Source organism: Lagenorhynchus albirostris, chromosome 4, assembly GCF_949774975.1.
Source record: "Lagenorhynchus albirostris chromosome 4, mLagAlb1.1, whole genome shotgun sequence".
NCBI lineage: Eukaryota > Metazoa > Chordata > Mammalia > Artiodactyla > Delphinidae > Lagenorhynchus > Lagenorhynchus albirostris.
In genome coordinates, this window is record NC_083098.1 from 33641681 (window position 1) to 33664656 (window position 22976).

General features: G+C 37.1%; 1 protein-coding gene across 1 annotated transcript in view; it reads right to left on the bottom strand.

Moving 5' to 3' along the window:
* DCHS2 (dachsous cadherin-related 2) overlaps positions 1–22976 on the bottom strand; it is a 290076-nt gene that overhangs the window by 27491 nt on the left and 239609 nt on the right. Inside the window, exons 14-15 of the mRNA XM_060147145.1 lie at positions 11401–11514; positions 1212–1423 (exon numbers count right to left, since the gene is read on the bottom strand). Of these exons, the coding sequence (XP_060003128.1) occupies positions 1212–1423; positions 11401–11514 (326 nt within the window). The remainder of the gene's footprint in view (positions 1–1211; positions 1424–11400; positions 11515–22976) is intronic.

Below are 22976 nucleotides of genomic sequence, written 5' to 3' on the forward strand. Positions count from 1 at the left end.
GAACGCCTTTACCTCCTCACCTTCCTCTCAAGCATCTCTGTCATGGCTAGAGTAAAGGTGCAGCACTTCTGGAACAGGCTGGAACCTGGAGCAATTAAGTTCCAATCATACAAAATAAATGGGCAGAAATAATGTAGGAAATCTCGGGAATCCTGGACCATGTGGGGAGCACAGAGCTAAAACTCCAAGACAGCTGAGCCTCTACTGGTCTTGTTTGCACCGTCAGAGGCGAACGTGTGCATCTGAACTGGGCAGGAATCAAAGGAAAGTGTCTCTATATGTTCAGGTGAAGGTAGCTGCACAGTAACCTAGGGGATCACCTGGATCCCTGCCTCCATCTACCACAGAGAGAAAGTCATGCGGTGCTGGGTCATGGGAGTGGGGTTACAGAGGCCAAAGGGAATGTCCCACTAGGCTGCTGACTGTCAGGATGGGGGTTTATACCCATTTCCTGTGCAGATTCCCAAGAGCTTGTAGGTGTTGTAATGTCCAGGTTCTTGAATTCAAAACATCGGTTCAACCTTGAAGGGAAAGGTGAAAATGGGCACCAGTCCCCGAAGCAGGTAGAGTCTATCAAGGATGGGTGGGTTTGGAGCCTGAACAAGAAGACTGCCATGTGAACAGACCCTCTTTTTTCAGAGCATGGGGCTTTGTCCCAAGATAGGGCTGGGCTTGAAACAGCAGATCTATGACTTTCACATGAGACACCTGCAAACCCAAACCAGGGGCCCCTTCCATGTGTCTGTGCTGCCGCCATGCTCATCTGGCTGCAGCTCCACCTGGCAAATGCCTGCTTACCCTTTAAGACTGAGTGCAAACCTCATTCTTCATGAAGACTGACACTCTCCTCCAGGAACAGTCTGTGCCTCCTCTTTTGTCTCATGACATTCAACATACACTTCTATTATAACATTAGTGATTTACATTTAAATTGTATACTTAGTCTTCTGACTTCCCCACTGAATTGTACACATGTGTAAGGTGAGCTGCTTTTTGTGCCCCTCTAGATTCCCTGCTAGTGTTCTACGGGGGCCCTAGAGAAAGCAGGTGGGTCTAACCGAGCACGAAATGGATGGGGGAAGGAGAGTGAGCTCAGAAACTCCAGACTTCCTTCAACCTAAAGTTCCATCCAGTGCATCAAATATTGTATATGCCAAGGAAAGATTTAAAATTTAATTCACACTCCCCCACACACAACACATTTCTGTTACCTGTATGATGTGAGCATCGTAGAACTGGCCCTCAGACACTGATACTTGGTAAATGCTTTGACCAAAGCATGGTGGATGATCGTTCACATCTTGGATGAAGACTGCTACTTTGCTGTAGGCTCTATGCTCCCTACTTTCAGCTAAAACGATGAGCTGAACTTCATTTCTGACTTCAAAATCCAGAAACTTGGGTTCTTGCACAGTGAGTTCTCCTAGTTTTATTTCCAGAGAGAGAGAAAAAAAAGGGAAAATTATTTTATTTTATTTTATTTTATTTTTTATTTTTCGGTACACGGGCTCCTCACTGTTGTGGCCTCTCCCGTTGCGGAGCACAGGCTCCAGATGCACAGGCTCAGTGGCCATGGCTCACAGGCCCAGCCGCTCCGCGGCATGTGGGATCTTCCCGGACCAGGGCACGAACCCGTGTCTCCTGCATCGGCAGGCGGACTCTCAACCACTGTGCCACCAGGGAAGCCCAGAAAATTATTTTATTTAAAAAGTCTCAAATCACCTTTGACCCATATGCTCACACGCTTACCTGTCCCTCAACTCCTCCCACTGGCTGGGCCCACTTTCCTAGTGCCCGGGGTCATTGTGAAAAAAGGTGAGAACAGGCAGACATTTACATGGTTCAGACATGCAGGAGGGAAAGAAGCCATGAGTATCTGAAATCTGGGCGCTTTCTCTTAAGTCATCTTTCTGTCTCCATATTTAGCCCATGTCTGCAAAGTCCACCTTTCAAACATCTCCTGAATCCACCCTCTCCATTTCCCTGCTGCTGCCCTCCTCCAAGCCACCAGCATTTCCCACCTTGTCCCCTGTGTTAGTTTACTTAATTGGCCTCCCCACTCAACCAGTTCCCATTCTGAACTAAATAATAAAAAACAACACTGTGACTGTCCTGCATAAAACCCTTGATTGGCTTCCACAGCAGTTAAGATGAAGTTCAGCATTTTTAGCCTCCCCAGGACCACCTGCTCCAGCCTCTCCCACCTGAGAAATCTCATTCTTCTCTTTCTCCCCTTTGCTCTGTCTGCTCTGGCTGTAAGACTCATACATGTTCTGTTCCTCAAACGCTCACTTCAGAGTTGTCCTGCAGGCTTTTCCATCCACCTGGAATTGTCCCCACTTCTGTACATCCTCAGGGTTCTTTCCAGACCACCCAGCCCTGTACCATCACCACGTCTGCCCCCAACAGACTCTCCAAAAGTGCCTGCAGGGTCTTTGCTCACCTAGTTCTGCCGAGTTATTCCTCTTGGTTTAGAAGATTCACAAGGTGAGGATGGTTATCTCTTACATCACCATCTCCCAAATCCCTAGCTCAGGTTCTGGCACATGGAAGCACCCAGTAATATTTGTTACACCCCCAGGTAACAAGTAGAACCAGGTGAGGGAAACTGAGCCTTGAGGTTTATGCCCTACACAGGTTTTTCCCCAGACTAAGAAAATTCCTCCCCTGATAGAATTCCCTTCTCTAGTTTCTACTCTGTTTTGTTTCTTCCCTTTTGCAATTAAATTTCTTACTGAATTGATTGTTATTATTATTCCACTGTCATGATTTACTTAGCTCTCAATGTCAGAAATTCCGTCGAGTGGAGTCTGCTGAAGTGCGTACTGATTTGGAGTTTGAGAAACCTGAAACCAAGCCTAAACCCTAGCCCTGGCTGCTTCATTTAGGTAAAGCACCTAGCTCCCCCACTACTAAGCTTGTGACCTGTAGTAAGTGACTCAGCTTCTGTCGAGCTGAGTCTCATCTTCTGTAAAACGGGGATATGAATAATGGCTCCATAGGGTTGCTGGGAGAGTGACACAGTGCATGTGTCTCTCACGCCCTCCATCAGCAGATACAGATTTAATATCTGTGTAAGCTCTGAATGTAGAAGGAGAACATTTAATAGCTATGGACTATTAAAATTTGCTCTTCTGGTGAAAGAACCTGTACAGTTTCTGGAAATATGACCTGGAAACCACAGTTCTGATTGCTCTATCTGAACCAGTCCCCCTAGAGAACCAACGTAGGCCAAGGAAACTTCAGGCTATCATGTACCTACCTGGATGCTAATAGTAATCATATCCTGTTCTAATAAGTCTAACTTTGGCATTGAGTGTTTTGGGGGGATTTTATTGCTTCTGTTATTAAGAAAAAATAAATATTTATATACTATATGAAGAACTCACTATAGTGCCAAATTTAAAACTTCATAAATTCACATTCATTTATTGTCATCAGATTTAGTTGTCAATTCAGAAAACCAAATTACTTTTACAAACCATGGTCAGATGTTACTAAAACCCCTCTTAGCAAATTTAGAGTAGATTTAAGGATTGGCAGCTGAAGAATCATTAAAATGCATGCTGATGAGCTGCTAATGAAAGAATATGGTTTTTAGAAGTCTCTGTGGAACAAGAGCTGAGCAGAGAAGCCCCAGTCTAGGTGGACCCAAAGCTCTCATCTGGAGCTCTGTCTCCACCAAACAGGGCATTCAGCTTGCTACCATGTTCTGTTACTATTAGTAAAGAAAAATAAAGTGAAACACAACACTAAATTGCCAGTGTCACTTGGTAGAAAGTGTGCCAATTACAGTGCAGATCAAAGTGGATTTTCTAATAAAAGGCTTGTGTTTAGGCTTTGATAATTGGAATTTTACACTTGGAATGCATCTGCAGTTCTAATGCTTTCCTTGCTTGGTTTTTATTTTTGACATAATAATTGGCACATGCTGTGAAAGTTGTGCAAATAGAAAAGACAATAACCAGTCTGTGAGATGATTCAAGGCTGGCACACCTACTAGATCCACAATTCGCCTTGGATGATCTATGTATATTTTTCTCAGAGACATCGAGGATTTACTGTCACCAGTGAGATGAAAGTACTACTGGGCTCTGTCTAATATATGGGCAGAAGTCCATGCTTTCCTTAGACTAACAGGCTCACAAATACCAACTTTTTGTTCATTCTTATATGTTAGCGTGCCAGTTATTTAATAACTTGAGAAGAAAATTGTAGTAATATTTTCCTTCTGATATATGGACTTGTATAGCTTTTGTCCAAGTTTTAAGTACACATCAAAATGAGATTTAGATTCTTCAAATACTCAATGTTTGATAGCATAAGTGAGTTACTTCAGTCAATTACAAACTGTGCGCACATATATGTATATGCCCAAAGCAGAACGTGATAAACATTTATGTTATCCAAAAGCTTTTAAACTCTCTGCTTTAAAGCTACGTCCTTGAAACACTGAAAGTTTGATCATTTTGTTTTATGTTAATCTACCAAATAATGGAATGAAAACCACCATCTGTTATTTACATAGACAATGTTAGTCAAATAGTCAAGCTCCAAAATTCCTTCTGGTTTAAACAGTGAGTAGTAGATGTTTTTAAGTTATAGTGACAAGAAGTTTAGATGCAAAAGTAAACCTGCGGTTTGTGACTATGGAACAGGGCACACTCGGGCACAACTGGACAGAAAACACAGTTCTCATCAGAGAGCCATCTAATCATAACTTACTAAACCAATAACTAATAAAATGGTTTTCTCGCATGTTACCCTGTTTACACTGCAACATTAGAGATCAAGTTTACTGATTTGTCATACATACCAGTTTTCTATTTTAACTGGCTTATGTTTTAAAAAATATACATTGATAAAACCTGTGTTAGATGCCTTTAGACACAAATTTAATGATTATGTGTCAGGAAAGATGAATTTAATATCATAATTAAAGATTCTTAGAAATGTTTCCTGACAAAAGTATAGTAAACTACAGACTGGAACAATCCTCATCATAAAAACAACTAAAATGCTTGATAAATTGTAAGTGTGTGTGTGTGTTTGTTGAAATGCATTACTGAGTTGCTACAGTAGTAAGGAATCCTCAGAGGAAAGAAAAATAAATGAAAACAGTCATTCACGGAGGCAAGCAAGCACTAAAAGCTTGTTTTTGTTCTAAGGGTTTTTAACATAACCTCTTCCTTGAGATTCACTTCTGATAACTGCACAGGGTGTGGAAAACAAGGGAAGAAGCCTGAACCCACAAAAGGTGAAAGATCCAATAGGAAAACCAAAATAAAGCTGTAAACCTAAAGGCTACATATGTTCCAAATTAGTGGTCAATATCAAAAAAAAAATTAAAAATGAATGCACAGAAACTTGCTTTTCTTGACCTTGATGTCAGATGAAAGAGAGAAAAAGTCTCTGCTGAGAATTCATTAGCTTAAACCTGAATTTATGGTAGCTATACTATCATATATATATATATATATATATATATATATATATATATATATATAAATTCCCCAAAATTAATGTAAGCCATTACATCAGCTTTGCTTGATGAGTGTCTAGGTGATTTGCAGAATCAAAAACACATCCTCCCTTTAGGGAAAAAATTCAACCCAGGCTTCAAAGAATCCTCAAAGAAAAAGTTTCCAGGACAATGGAGTAGCTTATAGTTAACAAGCACAAAAATCACAGAGAAGCAAGGCACCATGAATGACAGCCAGCAAATCCATAGATAGCGGAATAAATCTTCAAAGACTTAAGATGCAGAAATTATTGGACACAAAATATGTAATTATTAAATATTTAAATATATAAAAAAGAAGGTTGGAAGCATTAGCAAGGAACAAAAGGTTATTTTTTTAAAACACCCAAAAAGAGTTGAAAAAGAACCCAAGATAACCTCTGGAAATGAAAAATATAGTTCCTTAGGCTGAAGAGAAGAGGCAAACAGAGATGAAAAATTTGAAAAAGATGTAGGAGAGAGCGATATGACCCCAATATTTGTCTAACTGGAGTTCCAAAGAAAGGTACAAATAAGTGGTATTTAGATCAACAGCTGACTTCTTAATGCAACAAGTGGAAACCAGAAGACAGTAGGGTAATATCTTAAATATGATAAGAGAAAATAACTATGAACCTGGAATTCTAAACCCAGCAAAAATATCTCGTAAAAACAAGTATTAAAGACTTTTTTAGACAACTAAAATGTGAGAGAGTTTACTGCAACAGACTCTCACAAAAGGATGTACTTTAGGTAGAAGTAAAATGATTCCAGAGGAAAGTCTGAGATGGAAGAAAGAACAATTAGCAAAGAGAGTAGCAAAGAAGGAGGTAAATTTTAAAATATTAATAATGCTTAATCTGAAAGAACTAAAATTGTGGTCAAAAAAATCTTATAAATTGGAAAAGGGATATTAGAAGATAAAGAATTCTAAGTCTCGTACATTATTTAGGAGCATGATATTGATTAATGTTAGGCTTTAATTGTAGATGTCAAAATAGCTAGGCTAGGGCTTCCCTGGTGGTGCAGTGGTTGAGAGTCCGCCTGCCAATGCAGGGGACATGGGTTCGTGCCCCGGTCTGGGAAGATCCCACATGCCGCGGAGTGGCTGGGCCCGTGAGCCATGGCCGCTGGGCCTGAGCATCCGGAGCCTGTGCTCCGCAATGGGAGAGGCCACAACAGTGAGAGGCCCACGTACTGCAAAAAAACAAAACAAAACAAAACAAAAATACCTAGGCTAACCATTAAAAGAAAGAAAAAACTATATAACTTCCAACAAACAGAGAAAAATGGTCATTCCCAGATGATTGTATATGTTGAATGTTCAGAAAAATATCAGAATCAATAAGAGTTTATAAGTTTGCTAGATACAAAATTAAAATATAAAAGCTAATTTCAAGTGTACACACCAACACTGTCAGAAAAAGCATTTTTGGGGACTTCCATGGCAGTCCAGTGGTTAAGACTTCACCTTCCAGTGTAGGGGGTGCAGCTTCGACCCCTGGTCGGGGAGCTAAGATCCCACATGCCTTGCAGCCAAAAAACCAAAACATAAAACAGAAGCAATATAGTAACAAATTCAATAAAGACTTTAAAAATGGTCCCTATCAAAAAAATCTTTAAAAAGAAATAGAAAAAGCATTATTTTCATTTACCTCAGCAAGAAGTATAAAATATTTAGACTAAATCTAGCAAGAAATATGGTATAGAAAAAACTTTATTACAATTATTAAAGAAACAGTAATTTTATTAAATTATTAACAAGTAATTGGTGTGATTTTCCATATTATTCCTGGATTCGAAGATAATACTGTAAAGATACACATTTTCCCCAAACTGGTATTTAGAATTAATATAATTCCAGTAGAAATTCCAACAACCTAAATGTCCATTGGTGGATGAATGGATAAAGAGAATGTGGTGTATACCTACAATGACAGATTATTCAGCCTTAACAAAGAACATCCTGCCATATATGACCTGGGTGAACCTTGAGGACATATGTTTAGTGAAATATGCCAATCACAGAAAAAAGAAATATTACTTGATTCCCCTTATGTGAGGTATCTAAAGTAGTCAAATTCAGAAGCAGAGAGTAGAATGGTGGTTGCCAGGGGTAGGGGCATGGGAAACAGGGAGTTGCTCGTTAGTGAGAAATGAAGCCTCATTCAAGATGAGCAGGTTCTAGAGCTCTGCTGCACAGCGCCATGCCTATGGTTAACATACAGTTTTGTGCACTTAAAATGTATCAAGAGAGTAGATCTCATGTTAAATGTTCTTACAACAATTTTTTTAAAAGTCAATCAAGAAAAGTTTTCATAGATGATTATTACCTACAATGCATAGCTATGCAGGACTTTGTGAGATTTAAAAGAAGGACACTTTGGCCTGATGATTAAGTTACTTAAATTCTAGATTGGAGCTATATGATTTTTTTTTGAGATTTGTTGTTGTTGTTGTTGTTAATTAGGGTAAGGTTCCACCTGAAATCAAATGTGTATGCCATAGTTATATGGGTTACATGCATGAAGGTGTGAACAGCTGTATATAATCCCAAAATTCATGAATAAATATCCTTTCCATGGAAAAACAATCCAATAGGCGTGTGTGTGTGTGTGTGTGTGTGTGTGTGTGTGTAAAACTTAACAAGTGGATACAATGCTTTATATTAGAGCCAGATAGACAATAACAGCTAATATACTCATGAGGAAGAATCTGAAGATGGGGTAAATATTGTGGGGTTGCTGCTTCCTTGATATGATGATTTATAAAGCAAATGTAATTAAGACAGTGTGGTGTCAATGTGTGGATAGACAAAGAGAAGAATGGAAAAGAGTCGAGAGTCCAGTAGAGTCAGGAAGCATGATGTACGACCATGCTGGTACTGTAGATCACATGGTAATAAGGCCATTGGAATAACTGGGAGTCCTGATTGAAAAACAAGAAAGGAAAAGGAAAGGAGAGAAGAGGAGAGGAGAGGAGAAGAAAGGAAAAAAAAAGAAAAGCTATCTCTAACTCACATAAAACACAAAAATCAATCCTAGATGCACTAAAGATATAAATGTGAAACACAGGAAAATTATAAAAATTTTAAAAGACAATGTGAGAATATCTTCATGATCTCATGGTGGGGAAGAATTTCTTAAACAGCCTACAAAAAAGGCAAATCATAAAATAAGACTGATTCATTCTAACGTTAAACTCAGAACGTGCCTTAATGAGAGTGAAGGACAAGTCACAAATTATTAAAAAAAAATTGTAACAAAAAACAAAGGATAAACACTAATAAAAATATATTAAAAATCCTTACACTTCAACAAGTAAAACACAAAAAACTTAGCAGAAAAATAGGCAAAAGATATCAATATGCATTTCACATAGAAGAAAACAGAAATAGTCAATAAACTATGAAAAAATGCTCAAATATATTCGTACTAAGGGAAATGTAAGTTACAACCACAGTGGGATAACATTTCACACCCACCAGATTGGCAATAGAAAGTAGGACATGGACAACTGTGACAGTTCTCATTCAATGCTGGTGGAATATAAAGTCGGATGAACCACTTCATAACACAATTTGGCACTATCTGTATAGCTGAACATAGGCACCCTCTGAGATACATGCCCATCCTACACTCTAGGGCCTACAGAACTCCTTACATGTGCACCAGAAGACACATGCAAGATTGTTCATTATATCCCCAGACAGAGAAACCTTGCTGTCCATCAACAGCACATTGATAAATAAGTTGTGATATAGACTTACAATAGAATACCGTAAAGCAATGAAAATTAAAGAACCCAGCTACACACATTAACATGGATGATTCTAACTTTGAATTTAAAAAACAATATCAATAGAATACATAGAGTATGAATCCATTTATGTAAATTTCAAAGCAAAATCAATGCTTTTACTATATTCCTATTTGTAGGAATACATTTACTGTAAGGCACAAGGAGATGATTATCCTTGAAATCTTGGCATTAATCAGCCTGGAGCAGTGGAGAGAAAAGGTGCAATCACAAAAGGGCCCAAAGGGAGCATAGGTGATAATGGTGGTATTCTATTTTATAGCCTTGGCAGCAGGTACATATCATTCTTTGCTATTCTTCCTTAATGTGTTCATAATGGCTTATGCACTACACATCATAGTAAAAATGTTGAGCAAAAAATCAAGCCGTAGAGGAGTTCATTCAACATAATTCTATTATGATGTTTAAATCAAAGTAAAACTAAATAACTCATTTTTTAGGGATTCAAATGGGGTGGGAAAATTATAATGAAGAAAAGGCAGGAATCAATACCAAATTCAGATTACTGATTTGCCAATGACCTCTGGGGTGAAATAAGACAGATGTGAGAGGGAAAGGACACACAGGGGCTTCCTGAGTTTCTAGCCATGTCTCATGTCTGGAGATGGGTGGCAAAGACATGGGCTTTTATTTTACTACTGTCCATTAAACAGTTGTATACCTCAACATACCATCTTGTAGCTATTTCACAATAAAATTTTGAAATACATTTCAACTTAAATAAATGACTTCTTAATTAAAAAATAAAGGGTTTCCTGTGGATGACTTCTTTGAACTAACCCTAGGCATATTTTATCTGTATTTTAATGAGAGACTATAGAAAATAAGGCCAAACCTGGGCCATGTTAGGTGTGTGATGGCGGAAGGATTTGGGTGACCTGGGAAAATGTGCATACTCTGATATTCACCTTCTTCCTCAATGTTCTAATCTCAGCTCCTTTCCCAGAACCCTCAGACACCCGACTGCTAGAAACTTAAAGCTTGGTTGTGTTTGCAAATGGCCTTCTTGCCAACAGGCTTCCAGCGTCACCCCTTAACCAAATGATAGGGTGAAGAGACGAAGACTTCTTGCAGGCTACCTTAGAGAGGTTGCTGAGCAAAGGCTGCATGGACCAAAAAGTCGTAACGCTACCCTGGATGAGAAGGCTTTTGCTTAAGAAATGACCCCTCTCAATTCTTCCCATGTGCACAAAGTATGGATTAAATAAGGCAGTTGTATGGTAATATAGAAATTATTAAAAACATTCTTCTTGAGGTTGACAACGAAGCAGTAGATACATATCCACTACATAGTTGTTAGTTAAAAGAAGTATGTTCCAAATAATCAATTGGTATTCATTTAAAGCACAATAATGGTCTTATTAAAGCTAAATTTAATACATGCTGTATTTGGAAGTAATTTCTTTACCACCACATAGAAACCTTTCCAGCCATCCTTTTTTGTTGTACTGTTGACATTAAGTGGCAAATCAGAAGAATCTCTGATGAAAATTTCCTAAGGCTACACATGTGTGTTTATTTTCAATTCAAACCCATTCTCACTGATCTCCCTACTACATCTCCAATTCTCCCAAATGGATAGGTAAATCTCCCAAATGGATAGGTAAATTTCTTTACCACCACATAGAAACCTTTCCAGCCATCCTTTTTTGTTGCACTGTTGACATTAAGTGGCAAATCAGAAGAATCTCTGATGAAAATTTCCTAAGGCTACACATGTGTGCTTATTTTCAATTCAAACCCATTCTCACTGATCTCCCTACTACATCTCCAATTCTCCCAAATGGATAGGTAAATCATAAATAGAAACCATGTTATCATCAAATAACAAGTAGGGTAGGATAGGTACTGTTTAATAGGTACTGTTGGAAATGTGAATAGACTTCTTAAGGAATACATATAAACAAATAGTTCTTGATTTCTCATCAGCCAGAATAAAAAACTCTTTGTTGTTTACCTTTTAAATTATTTACCTCTAATTTCTACCTTTCAAATTTTGAGTTTTCTTTGCAGAAGTATGTCTTATTAGTAACATTAAGTGGAGCAGATAATAAAGCTATTAGAAGGTAGAGAAGGATTACCTGAGTTGGAACACAAGGAAAAAACTCCATCTTCATTTCCACTAAAAATTGAATATTTAATGTTGTCCCGAACTGAGTCAGTAGCAAAAGCTTTTATAGTCACAATAGAAGTACCTGTAAAAATTAGGTTAAAATAAAAGAGCTTTAGGAAAAGAAAATTCAGGAAAAACAAGAGCAAACACCGAGTGGTTATTATTTGCCTATTATATTTTCACTTGTCATTCAGTCAATGATTATTTATTGAGTGTCTTCAAAAAGCCAAGCCCCATGCTAGGTGCTGGGGATATAGCAACAAGCAAGGTAGAAAAGATCTCTGTCTTCTTGATGGTTATTAACTGATGGAAGGAGATGAACAATAAGCCATTAAAGAAATACATAATCAAGGTAGATTTCAGATATGTTAAGTTCCCTGAAAAGAAATAAACAAGGTTATGTGATATAAAATACTTTTTCTGCAGGGAGGTGGATACCCCTTTGCAGAGGCCTCAGAGGAATGACATTCCAGTTGAACTTTGAAGCATGAGAAGCCATAGAAAGAGTGGGAAGAAAAGGATTCTAGGAGAAAGAAGAGCAGCACAGAAGCCCTGGGCTGGGAGAGGGCTTGGTTTGGTGAGGCACAGTGCGTAGGTGAAATGTGGATGGTGAAGACAGTGTCGAGGTGGGAGGGACTAGATTTTACTCTAAGTGCAATGGGAAGATATAGAAGCATTTAAAGGAAATAAGTAAAATCATCTGATTTACGTTTAAAAGGCATCAATCTCACTGCTGTCTGGACAACAAGGAGCTGTAAGAAAGGAAAAGAAATACTGCAATAGACCATGCAAGAGACAACAACCTAGGATAGTGGTGGGGGGGATGAAAAGAAGGGGACAAATTAAAGACATATGCTGACACATTTCCCTGAACATTGCATGGGATGTGGGAAAGGAGGTAACAAGGGTATAAATATAAGAAATCTTCCTTTAACCAGTTTACAGTAGCCTTGTAGGAAAAAGCAACCCAACTAGAAAGTAACCAAGGTCTTAACTGCATGATACAGATTCATTCAAGAATTGTTAAGCTAGGGCAGGGGCAGTAAAGAGATAACTTCAAGGGAAAAACAGAAATTGATTTAGGGGTAGGAATTAGAGAAGAAAGAAGGAAGTCATGTCAGTTTCTAGGAAACAGACTGATTACCAGCATAAGAGAAGAATTAGCAAGGACTGACAGAGATAATAAGACAATTGGTATGATTAGAACTGCAGTTTCACTGGGAGGATTTTCAAGAATCCATCTGGGCCCCAAGTTAGCACCTTGCCGTCTTTGTTTATAATATCTTATGCCCTTTGCTGCTCACCTCTGCTTTGCTTCCTGTCTTGGTTGTCCATTTGTCTCCCTCCTATGACTGCCTGTCCTGTTTTATTTTTAAGTATTTTTATTTAATCAACTTTATTATGGTAAAACTTACTTACAATAATATACACATAGTTTAAGTATATAGTTCTATATACTACACATGTCTATATATGACTATACACACCTGTAACAACTATACACACCTGTGTAGCCACCATCACAATCAAGATGTAGAATATTTCTATCACTTCAAAAAGTTCTCTCAGACCCTTGGACAGTCTACATTTGTTTATCCATTACTTACATATGGGCATTTGGGTTGTTTTCAGTATGGGGCTTATGAATAAAGCTGCTATCAACATTTATGTAAAAGGGCTTGATGGCCACATGTCTTCATTCCTGAGGGGTAAACACCTACAGTAAGTGTATGTTTAACCTGCATACACTGTTAACTGCCAAACTATTTTCCAAAGTGGTTGTTCTATTTTATTTATTTATTTATTATTGATGTATAGTTGATTTATAATGTTGTGTTAGTTTCTGGTGTACAGCAAAATGATTAACTTATACATATATATACATAATATTTTTCATATTCTTTTCCATTATGGTTTATCACAGGATATTGAATATATTTCCCTGTGCTATACAGTAAGATCTTGTTTTTTTACTGTGGTTGTACTACTTTACATTCCTGCTAACAACATACAGGAATTCCAGTTGCTCTACATCCACTGGTATTGTCAGTCTTTTTAATTTTGGTCATCCTAGTGGGTGTGTAGTGGTGTCTCACTGTGGATTTAATTTTAACCTCCCTAATGTCTGATGATGTTGAGCATCTTTTCATGTGCTTATTGGCCATTTCCAATCCCCTTTTTAGTTCATCTTTGTACTTTGCCTTCTTGTTCTCTATTTACCCACCACTTCTGATAATTCTTTACTCATCCTGACCCTCTTGTCTTAGGCCTATAACTTATGGCATCTACTTTAGACTCCCACTCTGGCAATGACCCTGCCTCTCCTCTTAACTTTCATCCTGACCTATAGGATGCTGCCCACTGGCAAAGGCATGTTGCACTGAGTGGGAGAGATGAGAATGAGGTGGATTCTGTAGGAGGCTCTCTGACTGGTGAGTATGTATCACTGGGGACCTGATATAAGATGGTGTCAGCAAAGCACCAGAGGAAAAGTGAAAGGAAACATTTGATAAGGAAACAGGTGTCAGAGATGTGTACATATCAGGGCTCATTAGCTCAGATGCTTTTTGGTAAAAGCAAAAAGCATGGACATATATAGGAGCTAGATGGGTGGAGGAGGCCAGAGACTGCCTGATGCAACTAAGGCACTCAGCTTTAACTTATTACTGCCAGCAGGGAAAGCAGGTTTCAGGATACTGGGGATTCTGGTCTTTTCAAGAGAAGGTCAAAAATTGATATTTATTTTCATGTGAAATCCCCCAATTCCCAAATGTCAGAAAATATTTAATTTAGGGAGAAAAATAAGCCACCACCTGGGTTGAACAAAATATTGCTGTGGCTTGACTACAGTCCTGTGTCTGGCCATTTCTGATAGAGAAGATGAATTTCTCCTTTTTTGTTACCAGACCTTCTAGCTCTTAGATGGTGGTACTTATTTGTCACTCATGAACTTGTTCAGAACACACTTGAAGACTGATCTTACCTCTCTGCTAAAATTGAACTAAATTCCATGAGAGCAGAAGAGCTTTTCTATATATTTGTATTCTATATATTTTTATAAATCTAGATTAGTTTTGCCTCTAAAGTTTCATGTACTTGCAAATCATACAATAACTGTCTTCTTTGCCTTAGCACACATTTTTGAGAATCAAACATGTTGTTGTGTGTATCAAATATTTGCTGCTTTATATGTTTCAAATGAAGAAACAAGATAAAACCCCAGAAAAACAACGAAGTGAAGTAGGGATAAGCAATCTACCTGATAAAGAGTTCAAGATAATAATCATAAAGATGCTCAAAGAACTTGGGAGAAAAATGGATGAACACAGAAGTTTAACAAACAGTTTGAAAATTTAAAAAAGAACCAAAAAGAGATGAATACAGTAAATGAAATTAAAAATTCACTGGAATAAATCAACAGTAGGTTAGATGATACAGAGGAATGGATCACTGACCTGGAAGACAAAGTATCAGAAATCCCTCAAGTTGAACTGAAAAAAAAAAAAAAGGGATAAAAAAATGAAGATAGTTTAAGAGAACTCTGGGACAACATCAATATTAACATTCACATTTTAGGGGTCCCAAAAGAAAAGAGATAGAAAGGACATATTTGAAGACAAAAAAACTGAAGACGTCCCTAACCTGGGAAAGGAAACACACCTCCAGGTCCAGGAAGCACAGAGAGTCCCAAACAGGATCAACACTAAAGAGATGACACTAAGACACAGTGTGATTAAAATGTCAAAAATTAAAGATAAAGAGAGAATATTAAAAGCAGCAAGGGAAAATCAATAAGTTACATACCATGGAATCCCATATGGCTATCAGCTGACTTTTCAGCAGAAGCTCTGTAGGCCAGAAGGGAGTGGCATGATATAGTTTAAATGATGAAAGAGAAAGACTTACAACCAAGAACACTCTACTCAGCAACAGTCTCATTCAGATTTGAAGGAAAGATCAAAAGTTTTACAGATGAGCAAAAGCTAAAAGAGTTCAGCAACAGGAATCCAACTTTCTAAGATACGGTAAAGGCACTTCTCTAAGCAAAAAAGGAAAGGCCACAGCTAGAAATATGAAAGTTACAAAAGGAAAAATTTCACTGGTAAAGGCAAATATAAGTAAAGGTAGTAGATCAACCCCTTATAAAGCTAGAATGGAGGCTAAATGACAAAAGTAGTCAAATCATCTACATCCACAATAAGTAGTTAAGGGATACACAAACAAAAAGATGTAAAATATGTTAAAAACAGTAAATGCTCTGGAGTCAAAATGTAGGGTTGTTAAAATGTATTCAAACTAAGAGATCAGCAACTTAAAATAATTATATATATATATATATATATATACGCACACACACACACACACACACACATATATATGTGTGATTTATATACATAGCTATATATAAACCACAAACCAAAAATCTATAACAGACACAATACAAAACAGAGAAAGGAATCCAAATATAACACTAAGACAGTCATCACAAGGGCAGAGAGCAAAAAGAAAAAAGGAACAGAAAGAACTACAAAAACACCCCCCAAACAATTAACAAAATGGCAATAAGACATACCTATCAATAATTACTTTAAATGTAAATGGACTAAATGCTCCAAAGACATAGAGTGGCTGAATGAATATAAAAACAAGACCCAAATATATTCTGCCTACAAGAGACCCGCTTCAATCTAAAGACACACATAGATTGAAAGTAAGGGGATGGAAAAAAGTATTACATGCAAATGAAAATGAAATGAAAGCCAGGGTAGCAGTACTTTATATCAGACAAAATAGGCTTTAAAAAAAGACAGTAATAAGAGACAAAGAGGGACATTACAGAATGATAAAATTATTATTCCAAGAAGATATAACAATTGTAAATATATATGCACCTAAAATAGGAGTACCTAAATATGTAAAGAAAATATTAACAGACATAAAAGGAGTAATTGACAGTAATACAATAATAGTAGCAGACTTTTAACACCCCATTTACCTCAATAGAGAGATCATCCAGACAGAAAATCAATAAGGATATACCAGCCTTAAGCAACACATTAGACCAGGTAGACTTAATAGATATGTATAGAACATTCCACACCAAAGCAGCAGAATACACATCATTTTCAAGTGTTCATCAATAGATGAATGGATAGAGAAGATGTGGTATATATGTGCAATGGAATATTGCTCAGCCTTAAAAAGAAGGAAATCTTGCCTGTTGTGACAATATGGATGGAAATAAGTCAGGCAGAGACAGACAAATACTATAGGATTTCACTTACATGTGGAATCTAAAAAATAAAACAAATGAACAAACATAACCAAACAGAAACTGAATCATAGATACATACAAAGAACAAAGAGATGGTGGCCAGAAGGGAGGAGAGAAATAGGTGAGAGAGATTACAAGGTACAAATTTCAGATACAAAATAAATGAGTCATGATTTTGAAATGTACAGTGTGGGGAATAGAGTCAATAATTATGTAATATCTTTTTATGGTAACAGATGACAACTAGAATTATAATGGTGATAATTTTGAAATGTACAGATATATCTAATTGCTGTGTCATGTACCAGGAACTAACATACTGTCATAGGTCAATTATACTTCAAAAACAAACAAACAAACACACATAAAAAAGATCAAACTTGTGGTTACCAGAGGCAGGGTCATGGTGGGTAGGGGAATTGGATGAAGGTGGTCAACAGGTACAAACTTCCAGTTACAGGATAAATAAATACTAGGAATGTGATGTACAGCAGATTAAATAGAATTAACACTGCTCTATGTTACATATAAAAGTTGTTAGGAGAGTAAATGCTAACAGCTCTCATCACAAGGAGAAATTTTTTTTTCTATTTCTTTAGTTTTATATCTATATGAGATAATGGATGTTCACTAAACTTATTGTAGTAATCATTTCATAATGTATCTAAGTCAAATCATGATGCTGTACACCTTCAACTTATACAATATTGTATGTTAATTATAGCTCAATAAAACTGGAAGAAAAATATTGTTCCTTTGTACACCTATTAAGTAGGTGCTTAATAAGTATAGAAAGATAGGAGGGAATAGAGAAGACAGAGAGAGGAAGTAAGGAAAAGAGGTGATCACTGAAGTGTTACAGGCTGGGAGATTAGAAAAATGCTTCTCTGCCTTCAGGACTGTTCTAAAACAACAGCAACTATTATTTTTTAAATTATTCAATGCAAGAACACCACTTCTGATAGTGGGATTTGCAGTAGTTGAAAAAAAATAGCACCTATTCAAGATCTCTACTGGGTTTCCTCATTGAATCCTACTGTGGAGGGCCTGGGAACAAGCTTGAATCCCATCCTGATACAGTCCATAGTAGAGACAATCCCTAAATGAAGTCAAATTGACATATTTTTTTCCCGGATAGGTAAAACGTTTTCACTAAAAAGAAAAGAAGAAAGAAAAGGCCTTGGAACAGACAATATTTACCCCAGGAGCCTTTTCAACACTTAACACTCAAAGAAAAGTGAAACGATCACTATAAATATTAAAGGAAACACATATGTGATATTGTCCACAAAACTGAAAATTCAGTGAAAAAGGCATAAAACAATATCCATAATGGAGAAAGGACACGAAAACCAAAACTGGATGTGTTACTCTGTTTTAAAACATTATGTTTTGAGCTTTCCTGGTAGCGCAGTGGTTGAGAGTCTGCCTGCTGATGCAGGGGACACCGGTTCGTGCCCCGGTCTGGGAGGATCCCACATGTCGCGGAGCGGCTGGCCCCGTGGGCCATGGCTGCTGGGCCTGCGCGTCCGGGGCCTGGGCTCCGCAACGGGAGAGGCCACAGCAGTGAGGGGCCCGCGTACCGCAAAAAACAAAACAAAACAAAACAAAAAAATACATTATGTTTAAAATAAACTGTGACAAAGTTTAAAAATCATTTATCAGAGTTTCCAAATGATTATTCTTTTCAAACCAGTTATGAAGTCATTCAGTCACAAAATAAAGGATTTTAATCAATCCTTTTCAGTCAAGTTACTACATATGTTGAGAACTCTCAAATTGCATTATAATCTGATGCTTATTTTGTTACATTTCAGGAGACCTTGTTAATATAAAGATGTCTTACATTTTTAGTAGGAATATTCCTTCACAGTACTGCAGTACATTTTATCTTCAGTGCTACCTCACAATTCTGTGCTTCCTGATACAACTTATTTTTTAAACACAGGAAATTTTGTTTCAACTGCCTTGTCACATATTCTTAACAATGGCAGTAAGAAGAGAAAAAGCCACAACGGCAAGATGTACGGTCTTGCTGATGGCCTTTATTCATGGGTTAGAAGGCTTATTACATGCCCAATCACAAAAGAAAACATAGAGATTGCTTGCATGTAAAAGAACAAAGATGAGTACAGAATTGCAAATAAGAATCATATATGGCCTCTCTCATGAAAGGAACAATCCTATTTTTATTGCAACTAAAATGTTCATAATATCAAATGGAACAGTAGCACACAAAAAATATCATTCAATGAAAATACTACAAATTAGATGCTGAAGTCAGCAAAGATTAAATATGAGATTTCCTGAGAAAATAGGAAATAACTAAAGGGTCTGGAATTCTTCTAGGTCTTGCCTTATTGTACACATTTTAAGTAAAAGTCTGTCTCTGAGCATCTGGATAAAACTTACAATTACTGCTCATTTCACATCAAGGTAAAAATGGTAAAACATAAAAACCAATACTGAACCTTCCAACAAACAAAAGCCCAGGACCAGATGGCTTCACAGGCAAATCCTATCAAACATTTAGAGAAGAGCTAACACCTATCATTCTCAAACTCTTCCAAAATACAGCAGAGGGAAAAACACTCTAAAACTCATTCTACGAGGCCACCATCACCCTGACACCAAAACCAGACAAAGATGTCACAAAGAAAGAAAACTACAGGCCAATACCACTGATGAACATAGATGAAAAATCTTCAACAAAATACTAGCAAACAGAATCAAACAGCACATTAAAAGGATCATACACCATGATCAAGTGGGGTTTATCTCAAGAATGCAAGGATTCTTCAATACATGCAAATCAATTAATGTGATACACCATATTAAAAAACTGAGGGAAAAAAAATATGATCATCTCAATAGATGAAGAAAAAGCTTTTGACAAAATTCAACACCATTTATGATAAAAACCCTCCGGAAAGTAGGCATAGAGGGAACTTACTTCAACATAATAAAGGCCATATATGACAAAACCACAGGCAACTTTGTCCTCAATAGCGAAAAACTGAAACCATTTCCACTAAGATCAGGAACAAGACAAGGTGGCCCACTCTCACCACTGTTATTCAACATAGTTAGGAAAGTTTTAGCCACAGAAATCAGAGAAGAAAAAGAAATAAAAGGAATCCAACTCAGAATAGAAGAAGTAAAACTGTCACTGTTTGCAGATGACATGATACTATATATAGAGAATCCTAAAAATGTTACCAGAAAACAACTAGAGCTAATCAATGAATTTGCTAAAGTAGCAGGATGCAAAATTAATGCACAGAAATCTCTTGCATTCCTATACACTAATGATGAAAAATCTGAAAGAGAAATTAAGGAAACACTCACATTTACCATTGCAACACAAAGAATAAAATACCTAGGACTAAACCTACCTAAGAAGACAAAAGAACTGTATGCAGAAAATTATAAGACACTGATGAAAGAAATTAAAGATGATACAAACAGATGGAGAGATATATCATATTCTTGGATTGGAAGAATCAACATTGTGAAAATGACTCTACTACCCAAAGCAATCTACAGATTCAATGCAATACCTGTCAAACTACCACTGGCATTTTTCACAGAACTAGAACAAAAAATCTCACAATTTGTATGGAAACACAAAAGACCCCAAATAGCCAAAGCAACCTTGAGAAACAAAAATGGAGCTGGAGAAATCAGGTTTCCACACTTCAGACTATACTACAAAGCTACAGTAATCAAGACAGTATGGTACTGGCACAGAAACAGAAATATAGATCAATGGAACAGGATAGAAAGCCCAGAGATAAACCCATGCACATAAGGTCACCTTATATTTGATAAAGAGGGAAAGAATATACAATGGAGAAAAGACAGCCTCCTCAATAAGTAGTGGTGGGAAAATTGGACAGCTACATGTAAAAGAATGAAATTAGAACACTCCCTGACACCATACACAAAAATAAACTCAAAAAGGATTAAAGACCTAAACATAAGGCCAAACACTATAAAACTCTTAGAGGAAAACATAGGCTGAGTACTCTATAATATAAATCACAGCAAGATCCTTTTTGACCCTCTTCCTAGAGAAATGGAAATAAACAAAAATAAACATATGGGACCTAAAGAAACTTAAAAGCTTTTGCACAGCAAAGCAAACCATAAACAAGATGAAAACGCAACCCTCATAATGGGAGAAAATATTTGCAAATGAAGCAACGGAGAAAGGATTAATCTCCAAAATTTACAAGTAGCTCATGAAGCTCAATATCAAACAGACAAACAACCCAATCCAAAAATGGGCAGAAGACCTAAATAGACATTTCACCAAAGAAGATACGCAGATTGCCAACAAAAACGTGAAAGAATGCTCAACATCACTAATCATTAGAGAAATGCAAATCAAAACTACAATGACGTATCACCTCATGCCAGTCAGAATGGCCATCATCAAAAAATCTAGAAACAATAAATGCTGGAGAGGGTGTGGAGAAAAGGGAACCTGCTTGCACTGTTGGTAGGAATGTAAATTGATATAGCCACTATGGAGAACAGTATGAAGTTTACTTAAAAGACTAAAAACAGAGCTACCATACGACCCAGCAATCCCACTACCGGGCATATACCCTGAGAAAACCATAATTCAAAAAGAGTCATGTGGGCTTCCCTGGTGGCGCAGTTGTTGAGAGTCTGCCTGCCGATGCAGGGGATGAGGGTTCATGCCCCGGTCTGGGAGGATCCCACATGCCACGCAGTGACTGGGTCTGCGAGACATGGCCACTGAGCCTGCACGTCCGGAGCCTGTGCTCCGCAATGGGAGAGGCCACAACAGTGAGAGGCCCGCGTACCGCAAAAAAAAAAAAAAAGTGTCATGTACCACACTGTTCATTGCAGCCCTATTTACAATAGCCAGGACATGGAAGCAACCTAAGTGTCCATCAACAGATGAATGGATAAAGAAGATGTGGCACATATATACAATGGAATATTACTCAGCCATAAAAAGAAATGAAATTGAGTTATCTGTAATGAGGTGAATGGACCTAGAGTCTGTCATACAGAGTGAAGTAAGTCAGAAAGAGAAAAACAAATACCATATGCTAACACATATATATGGTATCTAAAAAATGAAAAAAAAATGGTTCTGAAGAACTTAGGGACAGGACAGGAATAAAGACGCAGATGTAGAGAATGGACTTGCAGACACGGGGAAGGGGAAGGGGAAGCTGGGTGAAGTGAGAGAGTGGCATGGACTTATGCATACTGCCAAATGTAAATAGATAGCTAGTGGGAAACAACCGCATAGCACAGGGAGATCAGATCAGTGCTTCGTGTCCACCAAGAGGGGTGGGATAGGGAGAGTGGGATGGAGATGCAAGAGGGAGGAGATATGGGGATATATGTATATGTATAGTTGATTAAGCAGAAACTAACATACCATTGTAAAGCAATTATACTCCAATAAAGATGTTAAAAAAAAAAGAATACTGTACCTTCAATTTCCATGAGGTAAGTGAAACATATAGAAGCATTTACCTTTTACATTTTCAGGCTTTTATGAATTTCATTTTAAGTCTAACATTGAATAAGAAAAGTATAACACATTTAATGTTCTTGTTCTTTTCTTCTTTACAAAAATACTGTTAAAACACTACCACCACCTACAGCCACATTTAAAGGCAGAATTATATAACAATAAATGCAGTGGGAGTATAAAAATCAATATTTGTGGATATATTTAGGTAAAATAATTATGAGAACTTTTATTTAGAGTTGTCCTGAGTAAATAATTCTGGAGTTTTACTTTTGTTATTTCTAAGCAATGCAAGTATTTTCTTATAGATGACTGACTTGAGAAAGATATTTTTAAACATCTGGTTGACTTTTGAAATATCTATTATATCTTAAATGTCCAGCCACTGAAACACTTGAACATATTTCAATCATTTAAGAAAAAAAAGTGGGAGTCACGTCAACAAGATGACTGAATAGAAAACCTTAGATCTAGTCCCCCATAGACATATAGTCTAACAACAAGAGTAGATGGTCCAAAAAGTCTTTATGAAAACTCCAGGCTAAAAGGGAGTGGGATGATTTATTCAAAGTGCTGAAAGAAAAAATTGTCAACAAGAATATTATATCTAACAAAACTGTCCTTCAAAAATGAAGAAGAAATAAAGACCTCCAATAAACAAAAGCTCAGAGAATTCATCACCACTAGATCTGCCTCAGAAGAAATACTAGAGGAAGTCCTTCAAGTTGAAATAAAAGGAGTCTAGATA